This window comes from Osmia bicornis, chromosome 11 (genome assembly GCF_907164935.1).
Source record: "Osmia bicornis bicornis chromosome 11, iOsmBic2.1, whole genome shotgun sequence".
Classification (NCBI taxonomy): domain Eukaryota; kingdom Metazoa; phylum Arthropoda; class Insecta; order Hymenoptera; family Megachilidae; genus Osmia; species Osmia bicornis.
The window spans coordinates 5,991,407-6,013,854 of NC_060226.1; the positions used below are offsets into that span (position 1 = coordinate 5,991,407).

At 50.7% G+C, this 22,448-nt stretch overlaps 4 protein-coding genes and 1 long non-coding RNA gene across 29 annotated transcripts; 3 read left to right on the top strand and 2 right to left on the bottom strand.

Moving 5' to 3' along the window:
• Nucleotides 1–76: 76 nt before the first annotated feature.
• LOC114875943 (histone deacetylase 4) lies at nucleotides 77–19,966 on the bottom strand. Of its 23 annotated transcripts, none has more exons than XM_029186820.2 (18): nucleotides 19,445–19,966; nucleotides 17,740–17,875; nucleotides 8,637–8,693; nucleotides 7,867–8,049; nucleotides 7,197–7,301; nucleotides 6,645–6,770; nucleotides 6,400–6,482; nucleotides 6,213–6,322; nucleotides 5,618–5,755; nucleotides 5,022–5,122; nucleotides 4,799–4,939; nucleotides 4,324–4,717; nucleotides 3,771–4,223; nucleotides 3,431–3,700; nucleotides 2,923–3,269; nucleotides 2,169–2,723; nucleotides 1,955–2,094; nucleotides 77–1,890 (listed from the first exon to the last, which is right to left on the bottom strand). In XM_029186820.2, the coding sequence occupies exons 2-18, from the start codon at nucleotides 17,797–17,799 to the stop codon at nucleotides 1,827–1,829; spliced, it is 3,327 nt and encodes a 1,108-aa protein (XP_029042653.1). In that variant the 5' UTR covers nucleotides 17,800–17,875; nucleotides 19,445–19,966; the 3' UTR covers nucleotides 77–1,826. The 23 variants fall into 23 exon arrangements, with proteins under 23 accessions (XP_029042653.1, XP_029042652.1, XP_029042655.1 ...); XM_029186819.2 differs by having other exon boundaries at nucleotides 8,637–8,696; XM_029186822.2 differs by having other exon boundaries at nucleotides 7,867–8,027; nucleotides 19,665–19,965.
• On the top strand, nucleotides 5,762–6,510 carry LOC123988327. The gene is made up of 2 exons (XR_006829913.1): nucleotides 5,762–5,946; nucleotides 6,373–6,510. It is a non-coding gene; the product is annotated as an uncharacterized LOC123988327 (long non-coding RNA).
• LOC114875966 (cytochrome c1-2, heme protein, mitochondrial-like) lies at nucleotides 14,477–17,731 on the top strand. Its single transcript, XM_029186879.2, has 4 exons — nucleotides 14,477–14,867; nucleotides 15,291–15,902; nucleotides 15,965–16,243; nucleotides 16,306–17,731. Exons 2-4 carry the CDS (start codon nucleotides 15,513–15,515, stop codon nucleotides 16,633–16,635), a joined length of 999 nt encoding a protein of 332 aa, XP_029042712.2. The 5' UTR covers nucleotides 14,477–14,867; nucleotides 15,291–15,512; the 3' UTR covers nucleotides 16,636–17,731.
• A 209-nt stretch (nucleotides 19,967–20,175) lies between the features above and the next one.
• On the top strand, nucleotides 20,176–21,410 carry LOC114875964. 2 transcript variants are annotated; one of them, XM_029186877.2, is made up of 2 exons: nucleotides 20,176–20,432; nucleotides 20,610–21,410. In XM_029186877.2, the coding sequence occupies exon 2, from the start codon at nucleotides 20,613–20,615 to the stop codon at nucleotides 21,060–21,062; it is 450 nt and encodes a 149-aa protein (XP_029042710.1). In that variant the 5' UTR covers nucleotides 20,176–20,432; nucleotides 20,610–20,612; the 3' UTR covers nucleotides 21,063–21,410. The 2 variants fall into 2 exon arrangements, with proteins under 2 accessions (XP_029042710.1, XP_029042709.1); XM_029186876.2 differs by having other exon boundaries at nucleotides 20,177–20,436.
• LOC114875963 (transmembrane protein 222) lies at nucleotides 21,197–22,447 on the bottom strand. 2 transcript variants are annotated; one of them, XR_003789317.2, is made up of 5 exons: nucleotides 22,222–22,447; nucleotides 21,865–22,075; nucleotides 21,666–21,796; nucleotides 21,407–21,605; nucleotides 21,197–21,347 (listed from the first exon to the last, which is right to left on the bottom strand). XR_003789317.2 is itself a non-coding variant. In XM_029186875.2 (4 exons), exons 1-4 carry the CDS (start codon nucleotides 22,350–22,352, stop codon nucleotides 21,524–21,526), a joined length of 555 nt encoding a protein of 184 aa, XP_029042708.1. In that variant the 5' UTR covers nucleotides 22,353–22,447; the 3' UTR covers nucleotides 21,197–21,523. The 2 variants fall into 2 exon arrangements, 1 of the variants encoding a protein (XP_029042708.1); XM_029186875.2 differs by having other exon boundaries at nucleotides 21,197–21,605.
• Nucleotide 22,448: the final 1 nt, after the last annotated feature.

Here is a 22,448-nt window from a genome sequence, read left to right on the forward strand (position 1 = left end):
CCTTGCGTCATTCGCGGCTGATAATCTAATTCGCGATGATAAAAGACGATAACCGACGCAAATGTTGATAACGGTATGCGTAACACAATGACTATACGTTTTATTTGAAATTACTTTACGAGGTACATTTATATACATAAAAAAATGTATGACTAATACATTTAAGCTTACGCAGTATGGACATATTTCGTACATGTGCAATAACGTAATCGCAACTCTTTTTGTTCTTGTTGATACGTTTTTTTTTTTTCTTTTTTTATACTTCTTTATCCTTATTTTCATAGAATCTTTGATTCTAGGGTTTCTTCTAATCTTGTTTCGTTAGTGAGTCGGCTATTCGATGCGAGTCAACGATTTACATCTAATTTGTATCGATTGGCTTCGAACGATACACCGGAATGTTGCAAGTTTCCTTTTGCTCGAAACGAATGAAACTCTCGCAAAAATGTCAACAATTTCCAAAAAACGATCGTTGACGAAAACAACGAACTATTCGGTCGGGTCGTGTCGCGGGAGGAACAAGAATGGAAGGAACTGAAATAAGAGAATGATGTTGAAATTAGTAAAAGGTGGAAAGCGAAGGTAAAATGGTAAGAGAACAGAGGACGGAGAGAAAACGAAGGGCGGAGTGTACGTAGAAGGATAAAGAGGAAAATAGAAAGATCCGAGTTCGCGGACACGAGTCGACCGAGACAATGTTTCGCGGTCTCGTTATTTTCGTAAATTTTTGGTAAAAACACGGGACGAAACACTCGACGAACACTTGAGATTCTTGCGGACACATAAACGTACGATGTACACATATGTCTTGTACTTGATACGCGTAACCGCGCGCTTACATTTTCCCTCGCGCACAGTACACAAAAAGTCTTTGCGTGCTAAATCCTATGATACGCGCGTATACGCGAACGAACGGAATCTGGCGAGATCGTTAATCGATCAACAGATTCGCTTAAAATCTTATTTTTTTTCTTTCTTTTTTTCTTCGTGTTCTCGTAAAATGCACGACACAAAAATAAATGCTCGTATTTCAATCGTGTGTGTATATGCTTTCTCTTATCACTCGCTCGTACACTCTATTCGTTCATTCGCTCCTTTGTTCTCTACCACACTCTCGCGTGCATTTACACCTTCGACTAAGTGTATTTCGTCAAATTTCTTTCTTTCTTTGTTTTTTTTTTTTTTTTTCTTACAAAATATCACAAAAATCACACCAGCCTTTGTTCGCAACGAAACAACCAAAATATCGCGTTATGCTGCCCGAAGAGAGACGACGACAACACATAGAAAAGAAACGACCCCTTTCTATCTTTTGTTGCTCGTCGCGCGACCATGCATATCCTCCTCCTCCCTATTCTCCTTCGACTCTGCTTGCAAGTTCATTTTCAAACGATCGGTTACCCAATAATATCGACAAAAGTCGCGCAACTTCGAGGAAACGATAAAAAGGTAGAGAATGGCGAACGAGTAATTACGGAAATGAAAGAGTACTAAACACTTAACGCTACTGTCTTTTGCGCGGGTTCAACGAAAATCGGATAATGAAAAATTCATTAAGAACATTCGTGATTTTGGTAGACGCTTTCCTTCGCGAGAAGGATCGAAGGCAAGGCGGGGTCGGGCTTTGAACGAGAGGAAAAAAAAAGCAAAAGAGCTAAGGGCGCGCGAACTGTCGATTGGCCGATGCGAGGAACGCAGCAAGCAGACAACGATCTCCCGTCGTGTCGCAGCTTGTTCGCGTTTCACGACGCGACACGAACGGGACGAGGATCGTTTCGCGACGACAACAGTCTCCAAAGCGAATCGCGCAACGGAAAGCTCTGCTTTCATTTGGCGTCGTCTTGTTCCATGGGCTCTTCGGAAACTTCGCGGGAATGTTCTGGGGTAGTCCTAAAAAGAAAAAAGAAACGTCGGATCGAGGGGAATAGTTCGAAGAAGAAATAAGTTGACTTACGTTAAATTGGTAGGCTGCTGCATCGAGAGGGAGGCCATCGCGGAGACCGTCTCGGATTCGTCGCGTTCCTTTTGGCCGGCTTCGATGGCGCTCATCGGCGCCGTGTGCGCGTTTAGTTTCACGCAAGGCCAATGCGACATCTGCTCCAAAAAGAAATGTAAAGTTGAAGCGATACGAATAGGTAGGAGGGTAACAGAAATCCGCGTATTCGTACCTGAACAGCGATAGTCTTTTGCAGCGTGTCGATCGCGTTCTGACAAGGTATCCTAGTCAATTCCTCGTCCCGAAGCTGACTGGGTTCGTCTCCGAGGAGAGCACGGACGCATTCTTGGGCGGAATCGCATATGGCAGCGAGATCGTAGCCGCCTTCGAGAGCGAGTACGACCTTACCGTTCGCCAGACTGAGCAACTGTTGGGTCATCTTTCCGAAACAGGCCGGGCTTACTTTGTAGCCGCCGAGAGGCGCCGGGTGTCCAACCGCGGCGTCGAATCCCGCGGAGACAAGAACGATACTCGGATCGAACGCCCTCGCGATCGGCATTACGATCGTGCGAAAAGCAGCTAGATACTCGGCGTCTCCCATCGGTGGATTCAATCCACCTGACCAAGCGACGTTCACGTTGTAGCCCAAACCCTCTCCGGCTCCGCATTCGGTCGGACCTCCGGTTCCCGGGAAGAAGTTACCTTCGTCGTGCCTGTGTATCGACAGATACAACACTTGCGGATCGTCGTAAAACATTTGCTGCGTTCCGTTCCCATGATGGACGTCCTAAAGGTAAAATAAGCGGACTCTGGGTATACGCGTCAATGTTACGAGTTGATTTTATTACGCAGGTGTATGTACATTACACACGTTCGAATATGACGGAGCAACGAGAAAGGGGTGAAAGGGAGAAGGAAGAATGAGGGTGGAGGTGGGTTGAGAAAGAGGGTGAACAAAGTAGAAAGAAGTAGAAGGGCTCTCTTACCCAATCCAAAATCATAATTTTCCGAACGTCAAGCTTCTGTTGAAGCAATCGCGCAGCGATCGCGACCGAGTTGAAGAAGCAGAATCCCATCGCCTGATTGGTTTCGGCGTGATGGCCCGGTGGTCGTACGACGGCGAAACCGTTCTTGATGTCGCCCATGGCGGTTTTGAAGGCGAGGTCGACCACGCAACCGACGGCCATTCTGGCGGCTGGCGCGGTATTCAATTCGTTCCACGTAGTGTCGGAATCGACGCCAACTCCGCCGCAAGGTAGTCGCACGAAACTCTTGATGGGCAGCTGAGAGAGCTTCGACACGTCCAACTTTTGCCGATTCATCGGATTCGTTCCTGCGCGAAGCACACCTTACTTTCTGTCTGTCTGTCTGTCCGACCGCGAACAAATCGTGGGTGGAAGATAGCGACGCGGCAAAATAAAGTTTACACCATAGAGTAGGGAGGAGGGGGAGGGAGGAGGATGGTAGAGAGCCGATTGCGCGGAGTCGACTCACCGAACAGAAGAGCGTGAGCCTCGCTGTGACACGTTTGAATCTCCTCGAGGGTGGCTTTCCGCGATCGTATTCGATCGCACCTCTGTAGCAAGCCGGTCTCGGATAACCGGGCCCAGACGCTCTGCAACCTGCCCCCGTGCTCCGGATGACCACGTACGGTTTCACCGCATACGCATGCGTGCTTCAGCATCAGCGGATCGTAGGCCAGACCGGTGGTCGGTCGATGAGAGGATGAGGTTCGCGCAAACAGTTCGCCGCTTCCCTGAGGACCTGCGGATACAGCAAGGTTAGGTATAGGGCTCGATACTACGCTACAAACGATAATTCGGTTTTCTCTTACCCAGGTGAACCAACGGGCTCGAGAGCGCTCTGGACAACGGTCGTGCGCTCGATTGACCGCTCCTGCTTCCACCGTAGGCCGCGGACGACTCGTTCGAGAGCTGCAGGGTGTGCCTCATCATCAGATCCCTCTGTTGCTGAAGAAATTGCTCCCGATCCCGTTGCTGCTTCGAGATTTCGCTCTCCTCCGACGGATGCTCCTTCTTCCCTCCAGTCAGATCGATCACCTCCGATTCCTCGGACTCGGGAGCCTCGTCCAACTGGTTAGTCTGACCGCGTGAACCGACCCGCGTCAACACCGTTTGACGTATCTGTTGTTTCAGATAATTGTGCGCTTGCTGTTGATCGTGAAGCTGTTTCTCCGCCAGGTACTCTTCGTAATGGGACTGCGGTCCGATCATACCGCCTTGCAGCATCGGATGACCGAGTGGCAGAGGGGCGGATTGAGTTCTACCTGTGGACAAGGAGGCAACGACAAACGGACGGTCGTACGAACGTCGGACGAACGTTCGAAGGGTGGCGAGGAAGGATAGAGAGAGAGAGAGAGAACATACTACCTAAAGGCCGGTGACCAGCCTTTTGCAGTCTCGCGTGCGCTACTTGCGTGTCCGTGATGGGTGATGCTGCGGCGGCGGCGGCCGCTGCTGCCGCAGCCGCAGCCGCAGCAGCCGCGTGATAAACCGAGGACGGGTGTTGCCTATTCGCATGATGCTCCATGTTCTGCTGCATCTGTTTATGAACGAAGCCGCCACTACCACCTCCACCTCCACCCCCACCTCCACCGCCACCACCGCCGCCACTCGACGGCGGGTCTCCTTCGATCACTGTCAACGACGGATAGAACGGCAACGTGCCGGGTAACATTTGCCCTGTGAGCGGCATACCTAGCCGTGCGGTAAACGCTGCTCGCACCTCTGCCTCCGAGACGGTCGCCAGTTTCGTGCCGCTCTGGAAAACACGGTCGAACGTACAACGTACGGAACAGGTACGTAGATAGTCCAAACTAACGCAATCCGGTAGACTTTTTACCGTGCCGGATCCGGTCGGAACGTGAGGTCGACCGAGCGAGATGTTTGGCATGGACGGTGAACTGAACAGCGACAGATCCGAAAGACTACCCTGTTGGCTGCTGCTGGTCAAAGGACCACCGTAACCGGTGTTTTCGGTCTCCTGGAGAAAATATCAGAATTGTTAACGAAGAACGGTAAAATAATGAGATCGGAAAAGATTCGAAGATAATAATATGTCTCACCTCTTGAATGGCCGTCGCGTTGCCGGCCGCGGTAGGACTCGCTTGGGAATTGTTGACGGTCGGCGGTGAATTAGGCCCGGACTCCGGATTGCTGCTAGAATCTGGAAAAGTTTTTATCAGCGTTGCGTCGATGAGCGTCGTCGCGGTTTGTCTGTGACGTGTCCGCGAACGAGAATGAAATTCGAGCGAGCCCCTCCGTTTTCTCTCTGTCTCTCTCTTTCTCTCTCTTTCCCACTCTCCCACTTCCTCCTCTCGGTCTGCGTTTTCAGAGAACGAGAATGAGAGAACGAGCGGAGACGGCAAAGAAGCAAAGTGTGCGCGAACACGCTTCGACAAATAAATCCTCTCAATTTTTCTTGTTTCTCATCGTAATCGAAATTTTGTTAATGATCGGCAATTGGTAATCGGTAACTGTCTGATTACATGCTGTTACTTGGACACTTGCAAGAAAAGGCAAAAAAAAAAAAAAATCAACGATCGATTAATCGTGAACACGGATGCAACGAATCGTTTGGCTGATGCTCACGCACAGGAAGAGTCGAGAAAGATCGACGAGATCGAACGAAAGTCCGATTAAGCTCGATCGAAGGACGTACTTGCTAGCAGTGATTTCCGTTTCAGGTGCGACAGCAGACGATCCTTCCGGCGTGCCATCAGGGGTGAGTTTCTCGACGCTGCCATGTTCCTCTCCACGCGTTGCTTTAGTCGCACCTTCAGCAGATTCGGCTCCGAGGCTGGCCAAGTTTAGCCAGGGTTAGTCGTTGGTGTCCACGTAAGGGGGCCGGAGGAGCGAAACGGTGGCGAAAAACGAGGAAAGGGTGGTCGCGCGAGTGAATTACGAAGGAAGAAGGGAAAGGAATCGAGTTCGAGTCAGCAACAGGAGGGTGGAGATAGAAGAGGAAGAAAAAGGAAAGGGTGAATCGAGGTAAGAATTTCAGGCTATTTCAGTCTTTTTCAAGGGTTGTACGCGAAGAGAGAGGCGATACATAATAGGAACAAGGGTACGCGTTTGCTTCGTACAGGCAAAATGGTTGGATCGCAAAAAACCATGCTTTAGTAGGCATTCTACTATCGTACATAGGCACACATAGAAAGAGAGACTACCTTTCACCAAGTATGCGTATCACTCGACACCACGGGGATATATTATTGTATCGTAGAGCACGTATGCGCGTTAACGCGTATATCTACCTGTTTTCCGTAGAGGAAAGTCGTCGGCAAACTTTTCCTGCAGCATCTGCGGCATCCGGTAGGGATGCGAGGAGTTGACGGTGCCTGCCGATTCCGACTGCGGTTGCAACCTGTTCCAAAAATTTACATTCATTCGTTTAATTAATTTTCATGATTTTAGGTTCGAGAGGAATCTGAAGAATCTTACCAGCTCCTGTATCCGGGTGTACCAGGTACCGCTCCATTCGCAGCGGCCGCAGCCTCCCTCTGCTTTTTGTTCACAAGGAAGCTCTGAAATCGTAAGTTTATTTGAAACTTTCTCGAAGAAAATTCTCGTCGAAAATCCCTCCCCCTCTACCCGATTCGCAAAGCGCAAGAACCACCTGCGCCGTCTATTCTATTTTATTCAATTCGTTACTGGATCCGCGATTCGCGCCCGGCATCATCAAGTACCTGAAGCCGTTGCTTGACCTCCGTCGAGGCGATCGCGCTGTGATCGTGCTTATCCTTTTTCCTGAGCGCTTCGAGCCTCTCCTTTTCCCTCCTCTGCTCTTCCAATTGCTTCTGCTGCTCCCATAACTGAAAATGAAGGAATCGATCAGTCGTTAGAATCATTTACTCCGCGTTCGAAAAATCACCAACGAACGAGAGTGAATGGGTGAATGAGAAAAGAAGAGGGAGAAGGGACGAGTGGAATCTGTTCCTGTTGGCGCGGACGGACGCGAGTAACGGGTTATTCTTTCGCGCGTCTCTCGCGCATCCGTACAGGCGTGCTTCGCGTCGCGTACCGCCTCGGTCGAGTTTACGCGACCGAAGGAATATTCCGATGGACTTTTGACTCGGAACGATTCGAAGACAATGGGGGAACGGGCGCGATGTTCGATCGTCGGACGAGGATAATCTGTTGGTGGAGGAGGCGGAGGAGGAGAAAGAGGAACGAGAGAGAATGGAGAAACAGACGATAGAGAATGGTACAGCGTTTTGATTCACCCGATACGCGCTCACCTTCAGCTGATGCATCTGTTGCTCGTGCAACTCGGCCAATTGTCGTTCCTGCGCTTGGTACTGCTGTCGCAGTATCTGCTGCTGAAGCTGGTGGTGTTGCTGCAGCTGAAAGCAGAGAATCGTAACGGTTTCTGGTTAGAGACGTATGATCGGCCAAGTGTACGATCGAATGCGTTTTTTCGGAAGAAACCGTGGCGAATAGCGCGCGCATGACCCAGACGACGCTTTCGCGGCGTGGCTCGTACGCGCGTACGCACGCGTTTAAGCTCGAGTTTAAAAATAACGCGCGACCGACGCCGAAGTTAGCGAACGCTTTGAGAACGCGACGCGCGAGAAAACGGTATCCTCGCTTTATTTATAGCCAGAAAAATATATATCCGTCGGTCGAAAAACACGAGGATAGCCGTGACGCGACAGGGCGAAAAGCCGCGAGAACGCGGCGAGGAGAACACGCGGCTACGGGAAGCGGAAACGATACCATCTCTCGCGGCGTTCCGCTCAAACGACTACGAGGACGAAGACGACGACGACGATCACGACGACGACGACGACGACGACGACGACGACGACGAGAGCTGGAGCGTGCACCGAGAGAGGAGAAATTAGAAAGAGAAAGAGACAGAGAGAGAGAGAGAGAGTGCGAGAGAGAGAGAGAGAGGAGATACGTTACCTCGAGTATTTTTTGTTGGAGCGCGTGACCGTGCAGGGCGGTTGGATCGGTGGAGGCGGTGTGATACGCGCTGGACGTCAAGGTGGTCGCAGCACCGCCAACTCCGCCGACCAGCTCTCTCGGCCTAGACATCGGTGAGCCCGGCGTGTCCCTGGCCATTTCTGCGCATACACGACCGCTCGTCTTTCAAACAGGAAGAAAAAGAAGAAGAAGAAGAGGGAGGAGGAGGAAGAAGAAGAAGAAGAAGAAGAAGAAGAGGAGAAGACAGAAGCAGAAGAACCGCGCTACGACCACGAGGTTTCTCCTTCTCTTCCTCTTCCTCTTCCTCTTTCGCTTCCTGTTTCTCTACCTCTCGGTCGATCACAGGGGGAAAAGGAGATCGACTAGGGATTCGCGTACGGACGATCGGAAGACGGCAAGGACGTGGGCGACCGCGAAAACGACGGCATAACAGTCGTCGTTGATCGTTAAAACGGTGTAGAGGAGGAGCTCGAGGCTCGATAGCGCGCTTATTTTTAGATGCGTCATGCGCGCGACAACCACCTTATCTTTCCTTTCCTTTCTCTTCATTCCATTCCTATTTCCTCGCGCTTCGTCCGACCGTTGCCCGCGTGATTCGACCAGGCCCTGTGGTCGACAGGTAAAAGAAAAGCAACGGCGAAGTAGTCAATGTTTCGATTCACCGAGTCGGAGGAAGCGGAGCAAGAGAAGAAGAACGGGAGGAAAAGAACGCGCTCGATCGCTTCGCGTTTCCTCTCCCTAATCCTTACCTTTCTGTGGCAGATGGGTAAACGCGGACGCGATTTCGACGCTTCCGTAACCCACGTCTTCTGGAACAAACACAAAGGTATCGTTTTAACGTTTGCGATATCAATCTTCGTCTGGCGCGGATTTTTCGCGGTTTTCCCAGAAATCGGGATATCGAGTCGAGATGTTCGGATTCGTACGAAATGGAAGAGGTTGTGCAGAGGGGAAATAGGGCGAAATAGGAAAAAGGGAAGGAAAGGTGAGAGAGCGCGAGCTGAAACCGACGAACGTCGAGAGTTAGCGAGCGAGAGCAGGGGTCACTGCACGCTGCATTCCTCCGAGTCAAGTCCAAGGTTAATCGCGGAGGAGGGCCGTTCTCTCCGACGCTTGCTTTGCTCTTGCTTCCTTCTTCTCCTGTTTGCTTGGCGCGGACCGGAGTGCCGGCCGCTTCTGTTACCGCGTCGCGATCGACGTTCCTTCGAACGAGAACGATCTTCCTTTCCCCTGCCCCCTCGTCCACGCGAATACCTCCCGAATTCATGGTACGGTAATTAGGCTTCCATCGATCCGAGTACGCGTTTCGCGCCATTTTTCAAAACCCTCGTCGTCCATAAGCGGGCGCAAATCGGAGCCTCCCCGTCGTCGTCAGCGAGAAATCGCGCCGTCGCTGTCGAGGACCACGAATGTCGGTCAGCGCGTAGGTCAGTGGAGGTAGAGAAAGAGAGAAGGAGAAAGGTCAGCGCGCGTTCGTTCGAAAGGGAAAATATTCGAGCGGAAAGGCCGCGTTCCGTGAAGTCGATTCGCGCGGCAGCCAGCGAAACGAGAGGAGAAACGTGCGAGCAGAGTCGTGGCAAGTTTTTACGCGTGTTCCTGCTGGCTGGTGGCCGACTAGCTAAGATTAGTCGAACGATCGCTATATATAGGATGACATTTATATACGCGCGTACTAAACGCGAGAAACTTACGCTCCTCTTCCACCCCCGACCATCGCGGAACGAAAGCGCGCGATTTTCTTTCTCTCGTCGCGATTCTTTCGAAAAGAAGAAAAGAAGTAAAGAGGAAAGGAAATGATGGATCGCGTTCCTCTGTAAGAGGAAGGAGAGTCGAGGGAAGGAGGCGCGACCGCGTGGGTGGCGCACGCTCGATTTCCTCGATAGAACGACCAAGAGGAAGGAAGACCAACGACCCCTCGTACACGGCTAAGAGGAAACGCGCGAAACTACCGTCGATACCGTATCGTTCGAAGGAAGAACGAGTTCAGTTGGCGGGTTAAAGCGACGAAAAACTTCTCGGCCGACAGTGGCGGTACTTGACCGTTTGTTCGCGTTCTAAATTGATCCCGTGACTCGGTCTAAGTGGCGCGAATGATTCCAGTGACGTCAGCCAACGTTTCGGTTTCTCCGTCGCTTCGCATTCAATTCGCGACCACCGCGATTCGTCCCGCATCTTTTGTCCATTTTATTCCCGAGTTCGGCAAAGACAACGCATCTTTGTTCCTCCGAACTTGCCCGGGGAAACCTGTCTCCTAGTTTTCCTTCGTTTCTTCCATCATTTTCCTTCTTTCCTCGATTTCTCGTCATCTTTTTATCCCGTTTGCGACGCGCTGACGATGCCCAGGACGGAAACGGAGACGGGTGAACGACACAGGTGACGCAACGAACCGTCGCGCGTCGAGTTTGTAGTTAGTGTTCCCGTAATGTAAACCGCACACCGTGTACTATCGAGCAGCAGTCGGGGCTCCGTTGTTACGATCAAGCACAACAGGTGGTCCGGTGCGCGACGTCGGAAACGGTACCCTAATCGACGCGACGCGAGACACGGCTGCGAAAAGAGGAGAGAAAAATAGTTTACCTTTCGAACCGATGCTCGACGTCGCGACGCGAGACGCGTGGCTACTCGAGAATCGAGCAACGGCAGCAACAAAGGGATGAAAAGGAAAGAGGAAAACGACGAAGCGCGCGACGATACGCGTCCTCCTTCATCCTTCGCGAGGATGCGTCTCTCTTCGGAGCGAAGGGTTGAAAGAGGTAAAGGCGCGCCTTGTCGGGGCGTGCATCGCACGGTATTGTACCGCAACACCGTCACTTTTTTCCCACCACCGATGACACGGAACAAAACCGTCTGGCGGACACCGTTAACCAGCTATCGAGCACACCGCGAAAGTCCAAAGTAAACTGTACGAGACGCGCGTCTCAGCCGCTTCTTTCGCGATTCCCTTTCCTCCGTCGCGTCGCCGTTATTCCGCGAGGACACCGCCGACGACGCCAGCGCCGTGCTTCGCAAACCTCCACAATCTCCGCTATTTATAGACACCCGGTATTGTTGCGTTCGCCTGTCTCTTTTTCTCTTCCTATTCATTTATCTATCCATCTATTCGTCCGGTATCATCGATAACGTAATTCCACTTCTCCTTTCTTCCGTTTCACGCTCACCAATTTCTGAAAGACCGATCGCCGACCGTTCCGTTAGCGTCGTTGCGTTGTCATCCCCTTCTCTATCGTCCTCCCTCGATTCTTTCATCGTCCGCGATTCAGAAACCGACCAATTCGCTTCGCCCCGGCGAACCCTATCGAAAATTGTAACAGAAAGTTTGTCGAGGGTGAGTTTTCGTCATTGGAATCACTTAAATCAACGGGGATGTTACTTCGAGGGTAATCGTCGATCCGAGCGTTCGCGGTTTATACTTATTCTCGATTCTTATCGCCGCATCCGATGCAATTTATTCACTCGTTACGCAACGACAGTGTTCCAGGAGTTGGATAACGCGTCGCGATGGCGTTGCGGAAAAGCGAGAGCAGGTGGTTTCTAGCCAGCCGGTGCGACGCGTTTCGTACCTCGACGAGCAGGACCACGAGGGTCGTTAGGTATTTCCAAAGTACCGTTTCGAATCGATCGATACTTTCACCCCCCGTCGTTCATCCCCCTTCTGCGCCGTGACGGTTCGCCGAATTTCTTCGATTCCGTTCCATTCGAAAGAAGTAAGGCCTCCGAGACGGCGAGTCACGAGAAAGCTACCTTCCGAAAATAGGTGGCAAGGTCACCCCTTCTCGGACCAATTCCCTCCGCTTCCTCGCTCCACCTTAAAACCCAACAAAGCGTATCGATCGACCGAAAGAGCCGATAGCGAAACAACGCGGTCATAGTTTCAGGGAAAAATCTCGCCACCTTCGGCTACCCCTTCTCCTTTCCAAATGGATCACTACCTTTCCGTTGGTACCATCGAGACCGCGTGGTCCCTACTTTCATCCCCTTTAATCCTACCGCGCTACCACCGGAGTCGCGAAACGCGGACAGAGAAAAAGAAGAGCTAGAGAAGGGAAAACGTTCGAAGGTGTGTCGGTGTTTTGAATTTTTCTAAAAGATGGCGCGTGGTGGGCAACGTCGCTCGCTGACTCTAATCCATCCAGGGTCTCTCGTCACTTGCAACTATTTATAGACGACCGCTCGATATGATGTACCGGCGTTATTTTTAGCGGCTTACCTAGCTACGGCCCTTTCACCCCTTCGAAATAGCGCTCGGGTAGACTCGAACGAGAACGGCAATTCGTTACGGATCGACTCGCAACCCCTCGATTTTCCTTCTTCCACAAATCATCCAAAATTATTTCTATTTTTATTATATATCTCATCCCTTTCGCGAATCGTCGCCGGAATCGCGGAAGGGAGTTTCTCATCGGTCCTCGAGCAGGAAGCGTTCAATGGTTCGCGAATTTTTCCATCTTTCGAGCGAGTCGGTGGTCGTAATTGCGCGATCAACTCGAAACACGCCGTTTATTTGCGTAGTTGATCACGTAACTCCGTTTAATTACGTGTTGGCGCAATTATACCGTGAACTACCTTCCGCTCGAAATAGCTGAATCGATACGAGCGTTCGGAACGTCCGAAGGCTCGCGACGTCCTACGTTAGACCGATTCCCCTTCGAATTCCTCGGCCTGGAACGGGGTGAACCGGAGATGCTGCTTCGTCGAAGCGAAAACGTACGCGATTCCCGTGACCGTAGCCGTGTCCCTGTTCCCGCTCGATTCTTACCCGCGGTCGAAACAAACGGAGGTGAATTCGAAGCCGAGGAGGGGAGGATTCGCTTCGTAGGTGGTCTTTCGGTAATACGCCGTATGGCGCGTTAGGACAAAAATAGTGGCGGTCCCGTTCGAAAATACCGACAGCTAAAAATACGAGCAAAAATAAACGTCTACGCGTGCAAAAACACGCATTAATATTCGCGGTGCGTACAACGTTCGTGTTTTTCGTAGCGGAGTAGGAAAGTAGGTGGGAGGAGATCGCGCAACAGGAAAACGCTGCGCGTGAAAACTAGAAAAAGATCGAGAAAGTAAAAGTAAACGCGGAAGCTCGATCGTATCGGTTCTCGCGGTATTTTCAAACGGCGGTAAAACGTGTCGCGTTGGCGCCACCCTAACGACGCGCCGCGTCTACTGACTCATCGGAAACGCAGCCGACGACCGCTGCCACTAACGGTTCGAACCAAAGTAAGAGAAAAAAATGGGAGACAAAGAATGGAAAGGAAAGGAAAGGAAAGAAAATGAGAAGAGCGGATGGAAACGGAAGGGTTCCAGACGTCCGCGATAGGGTGACCTTTGCATGGATCCGAGATGCGATATCGAAACGCACGCGTCGTTATTGGGCTAGGTTATCGGTTTCGAGCGTTCCTTTCGTCTCCCTTGGTACGGCTGCCACCGTTCCTGAATCTGGGTTATGTTTACTACCCCCTCCCGTCGCTTCCCACCTTGTCCGCGAAGTTTACGCGTGTCCGAACTTTAGCGCCACCTACGCGACGCCGACGATCAGCGTTCCGTCGTCGGCCAACGGAGGAAAACGACGAACCGCGAGGTACGGGAAAGACGACGGGGAAAAAAGGCGCGAACGTAGAGCGAAGAAGAGAAGAAATCGAGCGGTTTAGATCGCGAATGCTAGATCGACGAGGAACGGCCGCGACGAACCGTGCTTGCTCGCGTAGCAACGGGTCGTTGCGATAAAAATAGAAATAGCCGTGGCGATCGATCGGCGCGTTATTCGTTTCCGTCCCGGTGTCCATCGCGAAAGGCGAATTGCGGAGGGTAAGATCCGAGGGGTGAAAAGTAGTCGAAGCTGGTTTGGTATCTTTGAAATTCACTCGAATCGTATTGATCGGCCGTTGGAATTCATCGAAATCGAGAGATAGGTATAGGAGGGAAATACAACAAGAGCTCGTAGTAGATCGGAAAAGTCGCGCTGCGAACGACCAACGCCACCCACTCACCCAGCCAACCAACCGCCCACACCTCGGGAATGGAGCGCGTTACGATGCGACGAAATTAGCACGGGTACAATACGCGATCCCGCCTTCGCTCGGAAAAATAGATTTGGCAACGGACCAAAACTCGGCTCCGAATAGATCCCAAATATATGGATCATCGCGGGCCTTTGCGTTCCTGTTTGCCCGTAAGGCATCATCGCGTGCACCTTGCCCACGAGGGGGATGGGGGACAAAACCGACCTTCTTTCCCTATACCCGAGTATCGATCTCGACGATCGACCGTCGACGGATGCAGCGACCTCGAGAGAAACACGCCGAGCCACGACTTTGCGTTATCGGCCACGCTCCGCAGACCGTTCGGAAACATCCTTGGGAAACGGTAAACCGAGCGAAAATAAATGGAGCCGATGAAAATAAACTCGAAGAGGCTATTTTACGCGCGCACTGCTGTTTCGACGCGCGTCCCGACCACGTTCGCTGCCCGTTACCTCTCAGCCGCGAATCGAACGTAGGCGTCGCGAGAACCTATCGAGCGGTAACGCGATCGATTTCAACGCGACAAAACGCGATCCTCTCTCTCTTAGACGCGACCTCGTTCCAACCTTTCAACGTGGTGACGAGATCGAAAGCGGACGCGGGTAGCTGGCTCGTTCCCCTTGCCTTCCTCTTTCGTCCAGCGATTTCGCGTGCGCCCCTAGCGAAAACAAAACGCGTCCACCGGGCATCGGGTTAATCCGAGGGACGCGTATCATCGTCGAAACGCGTGGAACGCGGATATAAATAGCGGCTCGTTCGGTGCGCCGCGACGGGCCGTTTGATAACGACTTCGTCTCTCCGTCGAGTTCGATTCCGACCCCTTCGACGGAGCTTTCGCTACGCAACGATACGATACGATACGATAGGAGACGAAAGGGTAGGAGAGATCGGAAGCGGGAGCGAGACCGAGACCGAGACCGAGAGCGAGAATAATGGCTTGCCGTGGCGGGTGACGCGGATCGATACGTACGTACCTATTATTAGATCGGTCCGGTGGACACGACCATTATCATCCGTAACAACCTTATCGCCGCCGCGTCTTTCGTCTATCGAGCGCCAGCCTACTCTTGGACCAATTCCGTAGATCGTGTTTACGCGCTCGTGAGATTAACGTTGGTTAATTGGTAACGGGATAATTTCGACATTTCGATATCGAAAGATCCAGCGCTCGCGGCCGCGACCGCGATCGCGATCAAGACCACGACCACGACCGCGACCGCGACCACCTCTCCGTTCGTATACCAGGCGCAGGCCGCGGGTCCGATCCGACGTTACGCCGCTAATATGTGCGAATGCATAATGCCAAGCATAACCGAGTACTTTATTTATAACGCCGCGGAAATATATTCAACGCCTTTATTGTAAAAGATTATGTAACTTGTCTCGCAGGTTACGTAACCACTACGAGTTGCGTTTAGAAACGAAGAAACGCGCGATCGAGCGTACTCCGATGATCGAAGTCTGCGAGAGAAACGAAGGTAGGCGCGGTGCGCAGCCTGAAAAGATCGCTAGAACCGAGGGTGCAAGCGAGTGATCGTCGACGCGATCCTACTTTGTTTCGATCATTTCTCGTCGAGCGTGCGTCGCAGACGGAAAACGCAACGCCGGACGATGGCGGTAGCTAAGGTTAATCGAGTTTTCTCGATATCACGCGGTAAGTTGAATCCATCGGAGAAGGGAGCGGAGCGTAGGTGGCTGTCGATTCGCGGGAAAACGAGGCGGTTGGGTGTCCTGGCGGGATTGATAGCCGGCTGCGGGACCGTTCTCTGTTATCTCGAACGATCGGTCAAGGCGCTCGAGCACGAGATATCGTTGCCGAAGTATCCCTGGATGTTCAAGAGAACCCTGAAGAGCTTCGATCACGCGGCTCTCCGAAGAGGGTGGCAAGTGTATCGTACCGTCTGCAACACGTGTCACAGTTTGCGATACGTTCGTTTCATGGACCTGGTCGATGCGACTCACACCAGAGAAGAGGCGAAAGCGATCGCCGCCGAATTCGAGGTTCGCCCGGTGTTTTTCGCCAAGATTTTTGCAAAACAGAAACGCGTCTCATTTTCGAACAGGTGGAGGACGGTCCCGACGATCAGGGTAACTACTACACCAGACCCGCGAAATTAATCGACAGGATTCCGCCTCCTTATCCGAACGAGGAAGCCGCCAGAGCCGCGAACTTTGGCGCGTACCCGCTGGACCTGACTTTCCTGGTGTACGCGCGGAAACGCGGCATCGATTACGTCTTCTCCCTGCTGACGGGATTCATGGAACCGCCGGCGGGCGTGCGACCGGAAGAAGGCCAATACTTTAACATTTACTTTCCCGGTGCATTCACGACGATGCCTCAAGTACGTTCGCGCGACGGACATAAAATTTCCCTCTTAACTAGTCTATCGGTTTCGGTGTTTAGTTGCTTTACCAGGGCATGCTCGAGTACGACGACGGCACGCCGGCGACCGAGTCGCAAATGGCTAAGGACGTGGTGGAATTTTTAATGTGGACAGCGAGTCCGGAGCACGACGAGAGAAAAGCGATGACGATCAAGGCATGCGGGATCTTTTTTATTCTGATAACCGCCAGCCTCCACGCCTACAGAAGATACTGGTCGATCCTGCGGAGTCAGCGTCTCGCTTACGTACCGGTGTCGAAATTCGCGGACGCTTCACCGGCCGATTCTTCGACCGGCGAATGCGCCGCCGTTCGATCGAACAAACGATCCGCCGGTCCGCCGAGCCGATAGTCAACGTCGCGCACTTCCGGGTCGACGGATGAGCACGGATGAGCGCGAACGAAGCGCGGGAGAATCCCGATTCGATCCGATTCAATTAGACTGGCGACGGTGTAGAAGAGCGAGGCGGGTACGGTTGGTAGCGCGAGCGCAACATGTGCCACCGATAATCGTTTCGCAACGCACGGCCTTGACGATGCCCGTATACTCGATCGGGCCGTCTAAAAATAGAAAGCTCGAGAAGCCGTGCAACAACGTTACGCCGCGCCTCTCTTCCCGTCAGTCGTTGGCTTCTATGTTCGAGCCGACTTAACGATCAACCATCGAGCACGAAATACCGGGCCTAGAATCCACCTGTCTCTACGTCCACCTCGAGCCCGATCTTTTCCGCTCACGGAACCAACCGATCTTCGCTTTTTCGAAATATTAATTATCATCTTCCTTCTGTCTTGATCCCCACCCCGTGCAACTCCGTTACTCCCTCCTCGTTCATCGTCGCCAATCTCACGGAATCGCGTCCAATCTGGTCGCGCTGCGTCGCGACGCGGCCGTCGCGTGCCACGCTGATGATCTATGCGCGCGTACGATTCGTCTCGATGCTGAATGGCAACGAGACTGCGATCGCCAGAGGAGAGGGAAGGGGTGGCACGGATCGAAAATATATACGAAACGATGAATGAAAGCTCCGTGTTAAGGTTGAGAGCGCGCCAACGATTTCTCGATCCAACGAGCCTCGCGTATACCGTCGACATCCCCTCGGCTCGTACACTTCACCTATCCGAATCCTATCGATAGCGGAACCGGAAAAGCGAACCGGAAGTTTCCGACGTCGACGAAGCTGCCGATTATCGAGCGCGAATTTCAACGTAATTAGTCACGGTGACTTAGCGATCTTTCGATTCCCACGCTGCTAGAATACCACCGTCAACCGCAAAACTCTGGGTCGCCTCGTCGATGACCTCGGCCGCTTCTCCTTTCGAAGGGACCAGAGAAAGAGGAGAACGCTCTCGAGTATTTTTCTGCTTTCTTTGCTGCTCCGCGCACGTTCGGCTCTCGTTCGAGCGATCGGAGAACGAGAAGAACAACCAGGGGTTCGAAGAAGCCGCGACAACTTACCTTTGGTCGCGACGGCGCTGGCTCGCGCTTGCTCGCTGGACATTCTGTTTCCTCCAACATTCACCGTACCCTGCGCGTTTACCGTGAACGCCGGAACGTCGTAACCCTCTTCTTTGCTCGTCGCATGCGTTGTCCCCTGCAACGCGAACAAACAGCCTTTTGTACAACGCCGCCGGCAAAATTTGCCACAGCCACGCGTTTCGCGGTCGAATCGCGGCCATTTATTCTACAACCCCCTCCGTGATCGTTTCGCCTCGTGCTTTCACGATAATTCTATAAGATCCTCGTTTCGCAAGCTTTATCATTAAGTAGTTTAATTAATAACTGCACGCTGATCATCGGGATATCCTCCTGACCTATATATTTAACGCTTCGACCTGTCTCTACAGTCGAACCGTTTCGTTCCGTTCTCCCTCTTCGTTTCGTTTCGAATCGTGCACGACGCGTCGATTGATCGACGCTATGTGAAAAATAACTAGGCGCCTGCAGCTTTCGCATTCCTTCTAAGTAGAATAAGTATAGGAGATAAGTATTTCAGCCCTTTCGAGATGGTTATTAAATAAATGATAATAAAATCACCTGCTGCGCACGAGTGAACTTGCTTTCGATACGATTTTCGCGCCGAAATCTCCGACGTTCCGACAGACGGAACGCCGACGACAGTTACACCGCCATCGCGTTACGCGTTGTTAGATATTTTTTGCGAAACGGAAAACAACAGGTGCACGGACGTGGGGAAGAAAAGTGTTTTGCCCGAATGTCGTACAGAACCGAGGTATTATTTTTCCGACACGATCCACGAAAATCATTTACATAACGAGCGATAAAACGTCACGGGCAACAGGCTATTGCCCGCTGCGGTTTATCGCTGGTCCGGCCGCGATAGCGAATAGTGGAAAAGGAGAAAACGCGAAAGAATCGTTCGTGTTAGTTTCGGAGATCGGGCTACGAGTTTCGACTATCTATCCCGCGATCGTAACTACGGTGGGCGACGATGCTACTGGTATCGGTGTCGGAGTATTCGTGTTCCCGCGTGTGTCAGTGTTTTCTCGCACCACGATTACGATGGTGGTGGTGATGACGGCAGTGGCGATAGCGGTAGCAGTAACGGATCGAAAGTCACGAAAGCGGTCATTCGTCGTCGCCGAGTCGTTTCGATCTCCCTAAACGAAAGATTCGATTTCTCGTTCCATCGAATCGAATCGAATCGAATCGAATCATAGAGCGCGAAAATAGAAACGTTATCTCGCTGGAAGCGAAGCAACGTCGCGCCTAAACATCCGTTTAAACTGGCGAACTTTAGATCGAGTTTTGATCCGCGTGACACGTGGCAAAAATACGACGCGTAGATTCGTCCGTCGAGTGTTTCTCAGGAGAGAGGAACACGGACGAGCGGAACGAAGGGAAGAACGAACGGGCAGGCACGAGGGATGGGAGATTGAGCGCTAGAGACGGGCACAGGGTGGGAGGAGGTAAGAGAGAAACAGAGACGAGAAAAGCGCAAAAGAAAATAGAGAGGAAATGAAAGAAGAAAGAATGGAGGGTAGAAGGGAGGGAGAGATAGAGAATAGTGTGAGAAGGAGGGAAGAAGTGTGAGACTGAAAGAGAGAGGGCGGTCGTGGAAAGAGGAACGCACCAAAGAGTTAACGAACAGGAGGGCCTGCGATGTTCGGTACCGCGCAAATTTTCCAGCCTCGAGACTTACTGGTAACTCTGCCACACCTTTGCGAACCAGCAACGTTTCGAACGTTCCCCGATTGTACACCGTGTAATTTCTCTTTTTACCACAAACACTCGAAAAACAACTGGACGCGTACAAAGTACAAACACACTAGCGAGACACTCGCGATACGCCTTAGACAGAGCGTATATGCATGGTGTGTACACACACGGGAAACATAAAAACAATGCGATCGCGCTGCTACCTCGATGTCGTTTCTCCAACTATAACGGCTCGTCCGATTATTGCCAGATGCACTTCGTTACCTTGGTAGCACGCATGCGTTTCGTGACACGAGGAACGCGTAAATTGGATTCTGCGAATCTCTAAGGCTGATTTTTCACCGTTCAACCACCACCTTTCGATACTTATCGATTACTTTGACCAATTGTCCACGATAATCAAACGATTCATAGTTCTCCACGCGATTCGACGACCGTGTTAGCTACGCAACTACGCGATCGACTATCTCTAACCTACAACCTAGCGGATCATTCGCAGGCTTGCCAACTACCGACTGCCGTAGGTACCTTCGACGACCTCGGCCGACGACGGGATTGCGAACGCGATGACGTTGCAGTTGCTCTTTTCTCTTTTTATCCATTTTTTTCCCTCTCTTTCCTTCTCTCCGATCTGCGCACACGCACGCGCGCCTGCGCAACACGATCATCCATCCAGTGCTACCATCTAATGGAAGTTCCTACAAACCATTTGTGTTTGGGATTTTCGATAGTATCGCGTTCCATTGAGGTTACGTGTTCGATCATTTCTCCATCGATCACGCTAAATTCGTCGATCGCACAAACGATTCGTGTTTTTCGAATAATTCACGTTTTCCTGCTGTGACACGCGCACTCTTTCAACCTGGAGAACTCAACGAAACAAGTATACGGTGTTACAGTCATGATCAATTTTTAAAGAGGAAGCTTTACTCTGGATAATTTGTTCCGTTCGTTCGTTCCTTCCTTCCTTCGTACGTGAGTAATTCTGGTTTTTATTTCTTAATCGTATCAGCGATCATAATTGTTGAAATACTGTCTGTCGCTTATCATCGATTCTATTGGAAAAATTTTATTCTGCGCGTAACCTCGTCTGTTCGTTAATGCGCATCGAAACAATTGTGTGGTGAACGATAAGCTTTCCTTTGCAGATAATGTCTTGGTTATTTGGAAGAAAGAAACATCACAAAGACTCGCCACCGGATACCACGGAAGAGGATCAATCTTTGGGCCAACCTGACGATTATGTAGTCATTAACAAATGGCCTAATCCGATGCCACCGAACACGGCTCATGACTCGTTGCCGTACCCCGGCGGTCATTTATATCCGTCCGTTCCACCTGTTTCAGATTACAGTGGAGTTCTTTTGGACGATTCTTCGAAAGAATCTAATCAAGGAGAGAATGCGCATTATCTGAACGGAGTACCGTTTAAATTGTGCAAACGCCTCGATAATAATATGAACAACAATTTAGAGATAGACAAACTCAGAATCAGTGAAATGCTCTCGTTTATAGAAAGAATAAGAAATCAGGATTACGATTACAGTTTCTCTGTGGAGGAAAGCGTGGTGGCAGAAATGAACAATGGAATTAACGAATGATTTCTTTTGGCACTAACAGTCTTGACGCTGATCAAATTTCTTTTCGTGCACACTGCACCAGCTTGCGTACAGAGCAAGATGCCTTTATAAAAGCTCAAGGTTTCTGGTGTTGCAATGAATTATGGACACACATATGTATGTACACTCGACAAAACGCGAGTATAAGTTTATTTTTTTTAAACAAAAAATTACAACTTGACGCGACTGCATTGTAATATATCGTGTATCGATACGTTTAAGTTCTTTCATCAACTTTTACATCATAGGTGTCACGATATTGTATATCTGTAACATAAGTGTAAGTTTAGAGAGTCGATGCGTGTTTGTAATAAAGTTTAAATTACCAAACGGCTGGCTGTTTTACTGCCAGAACAATGGCTTTTCGTATCGAACGACCGACGTGGCTAACTTGAATTTCAGAGACGAAAAGATGAGTAAAAGGGGTAAAATCGACACCCGAATTATCGTAGAAACAGGCAAAACAAGGTTGCAGTAGCGACGAGCAAACAGAACGGTGCCCAAGTTTTAAGAAATCCTAGAACACTGCAAAAAGATACATTGATGATGAAATGGATAATTACTTACGTATTACGAGCATCTTACCTCGCATACTTTCCGTGCACTAGCATAAGAAACGCTAACTTTACCATATTCCAACTATTGGAATTATCATAGCACATTAGATTGAGCGCTGTAGCGACGTGAGAATGACAATTGTCGCAGCATAGATTATGCTGTGATAAAAAGAAGAGGTGTATTTACAGAAAAAGGAGTAAAAATTTCAATTCGCCTACACACTAACCATCCTAGTTTTATAAATTTCACTGGCTTCCGCGACAGCGGAATCCCAGCCTTGAACGCCTCCTTTAGCTTTAGCGTGATTTAATTGCCAGTATTTGGTAGGTTTTCCGAACGCCATGTTATCTTCGGATACGTGATAGGGGCCAGCAAAATCACGTATCACACCGGTAGAAGTGGCAATGCCCATGTGACCGATAAACGGTAAGAAGTACCTTAACACCAAAAGGGGAAATAATCGTCTAAAGTTTGCGATTCGATCGGGAATCGATTCGTCTAGAGAACATGCAAAAACGTAAATGTTTCATCTCGAGTTAGAAATACCAGCTAATATAGGTTGGTTCGTAACGTTTCTACTCACGATAGGATCGGTAACGGCGTCCATACTATACAGAATGGAAATCTCTGTCTCGCTGGATTGACAACCAAATCCATGCTTAACGGATTGTCGGAAAATTCTTGCGTTTCGCTCAACAATTCCTCGTCCCTCATTACTTATTTTGATCCGTATACGGTAGTACGTTCTATCGTTGAACGAATAATACAATTTCGTTTCGTGTAGTCATCAGAGTCATCTGAAGTCGCGTT

Excerpts from the sequence above, each read along its gene's own strand:
- LOC114875964 (XM_029186877.2), top strand. The coding sequence starts at position 20,613 with ATGTCTTGGTTATTTGGAAGAAAGAAACATCACAAAGACTCGCCACCG.
- LOC114875963 (XM_029186875.2), bottom strand. The coding sequence starts at position 22,352 with ATGAGGGACGAGGAATTGTTGAGCGAAACGCAAGAATTTTCCGACAAT. Across the intron at positions 22,076-22,221 it reads ACGCCGTTACCGATCCTATC|GTACTTCTTACCGTTTATCG; the intron begins GTGAGTAGAAAC and ends TTTGGTGTTAAG. Across the intron at positions 21,797-21,864 it reads AAATTTATAAAACTAGGATG|CATAATCTATGCTGCGACAA; the intron begins GTTAGTGTGTAG and ends TTTTTATCACAG.
- LOC114875943 (XM_029186816.2), bottom strand. The coding sequence starts at position 11,133 with ATGAAAGAATCGAGGGAGGACGATAGAGAAGGGGATGACAACGCAACG. Across the intron at positions 7,302-7,866 it reads TCCAACAAAAAATACTCGAG|CTGCAGCAACACCACCAGCT; the intron begins GTAACGTATCTC and ends CTCTGCTTTCAG. Across the intron at positions 2,724-2,922 it reads AAATTATGATTTTGGATTGG|GACGTCCATCATGGGAACGG; the intron begins GTAAGAGAGCCC and ends TTTTACCTTTAG.
- LOC114875966 (XM_029186879.2), top strand. The coding sequence starts at position 15,513 with ATGGCGGTAGCTAAGGTTAATCGAGTTTTCTCGATATCACGCGGTAAG. Across the intron at positions 15,903-15,964 it reads CGATCGCCGCCGAATTCGAG|GTGGAGGACGGTCCCGACGA; the intron begins GTTCGCCCGGTG and ends ATTTTCGAACAG. Across the intron at positions 16,244-16,305 it reads CATTCACGACGATGCCTCAA|TTGCTTTACCAGGGCATGCT; the intron begins GTACGTTCGCGC and ends TTCGGTGTTTAG.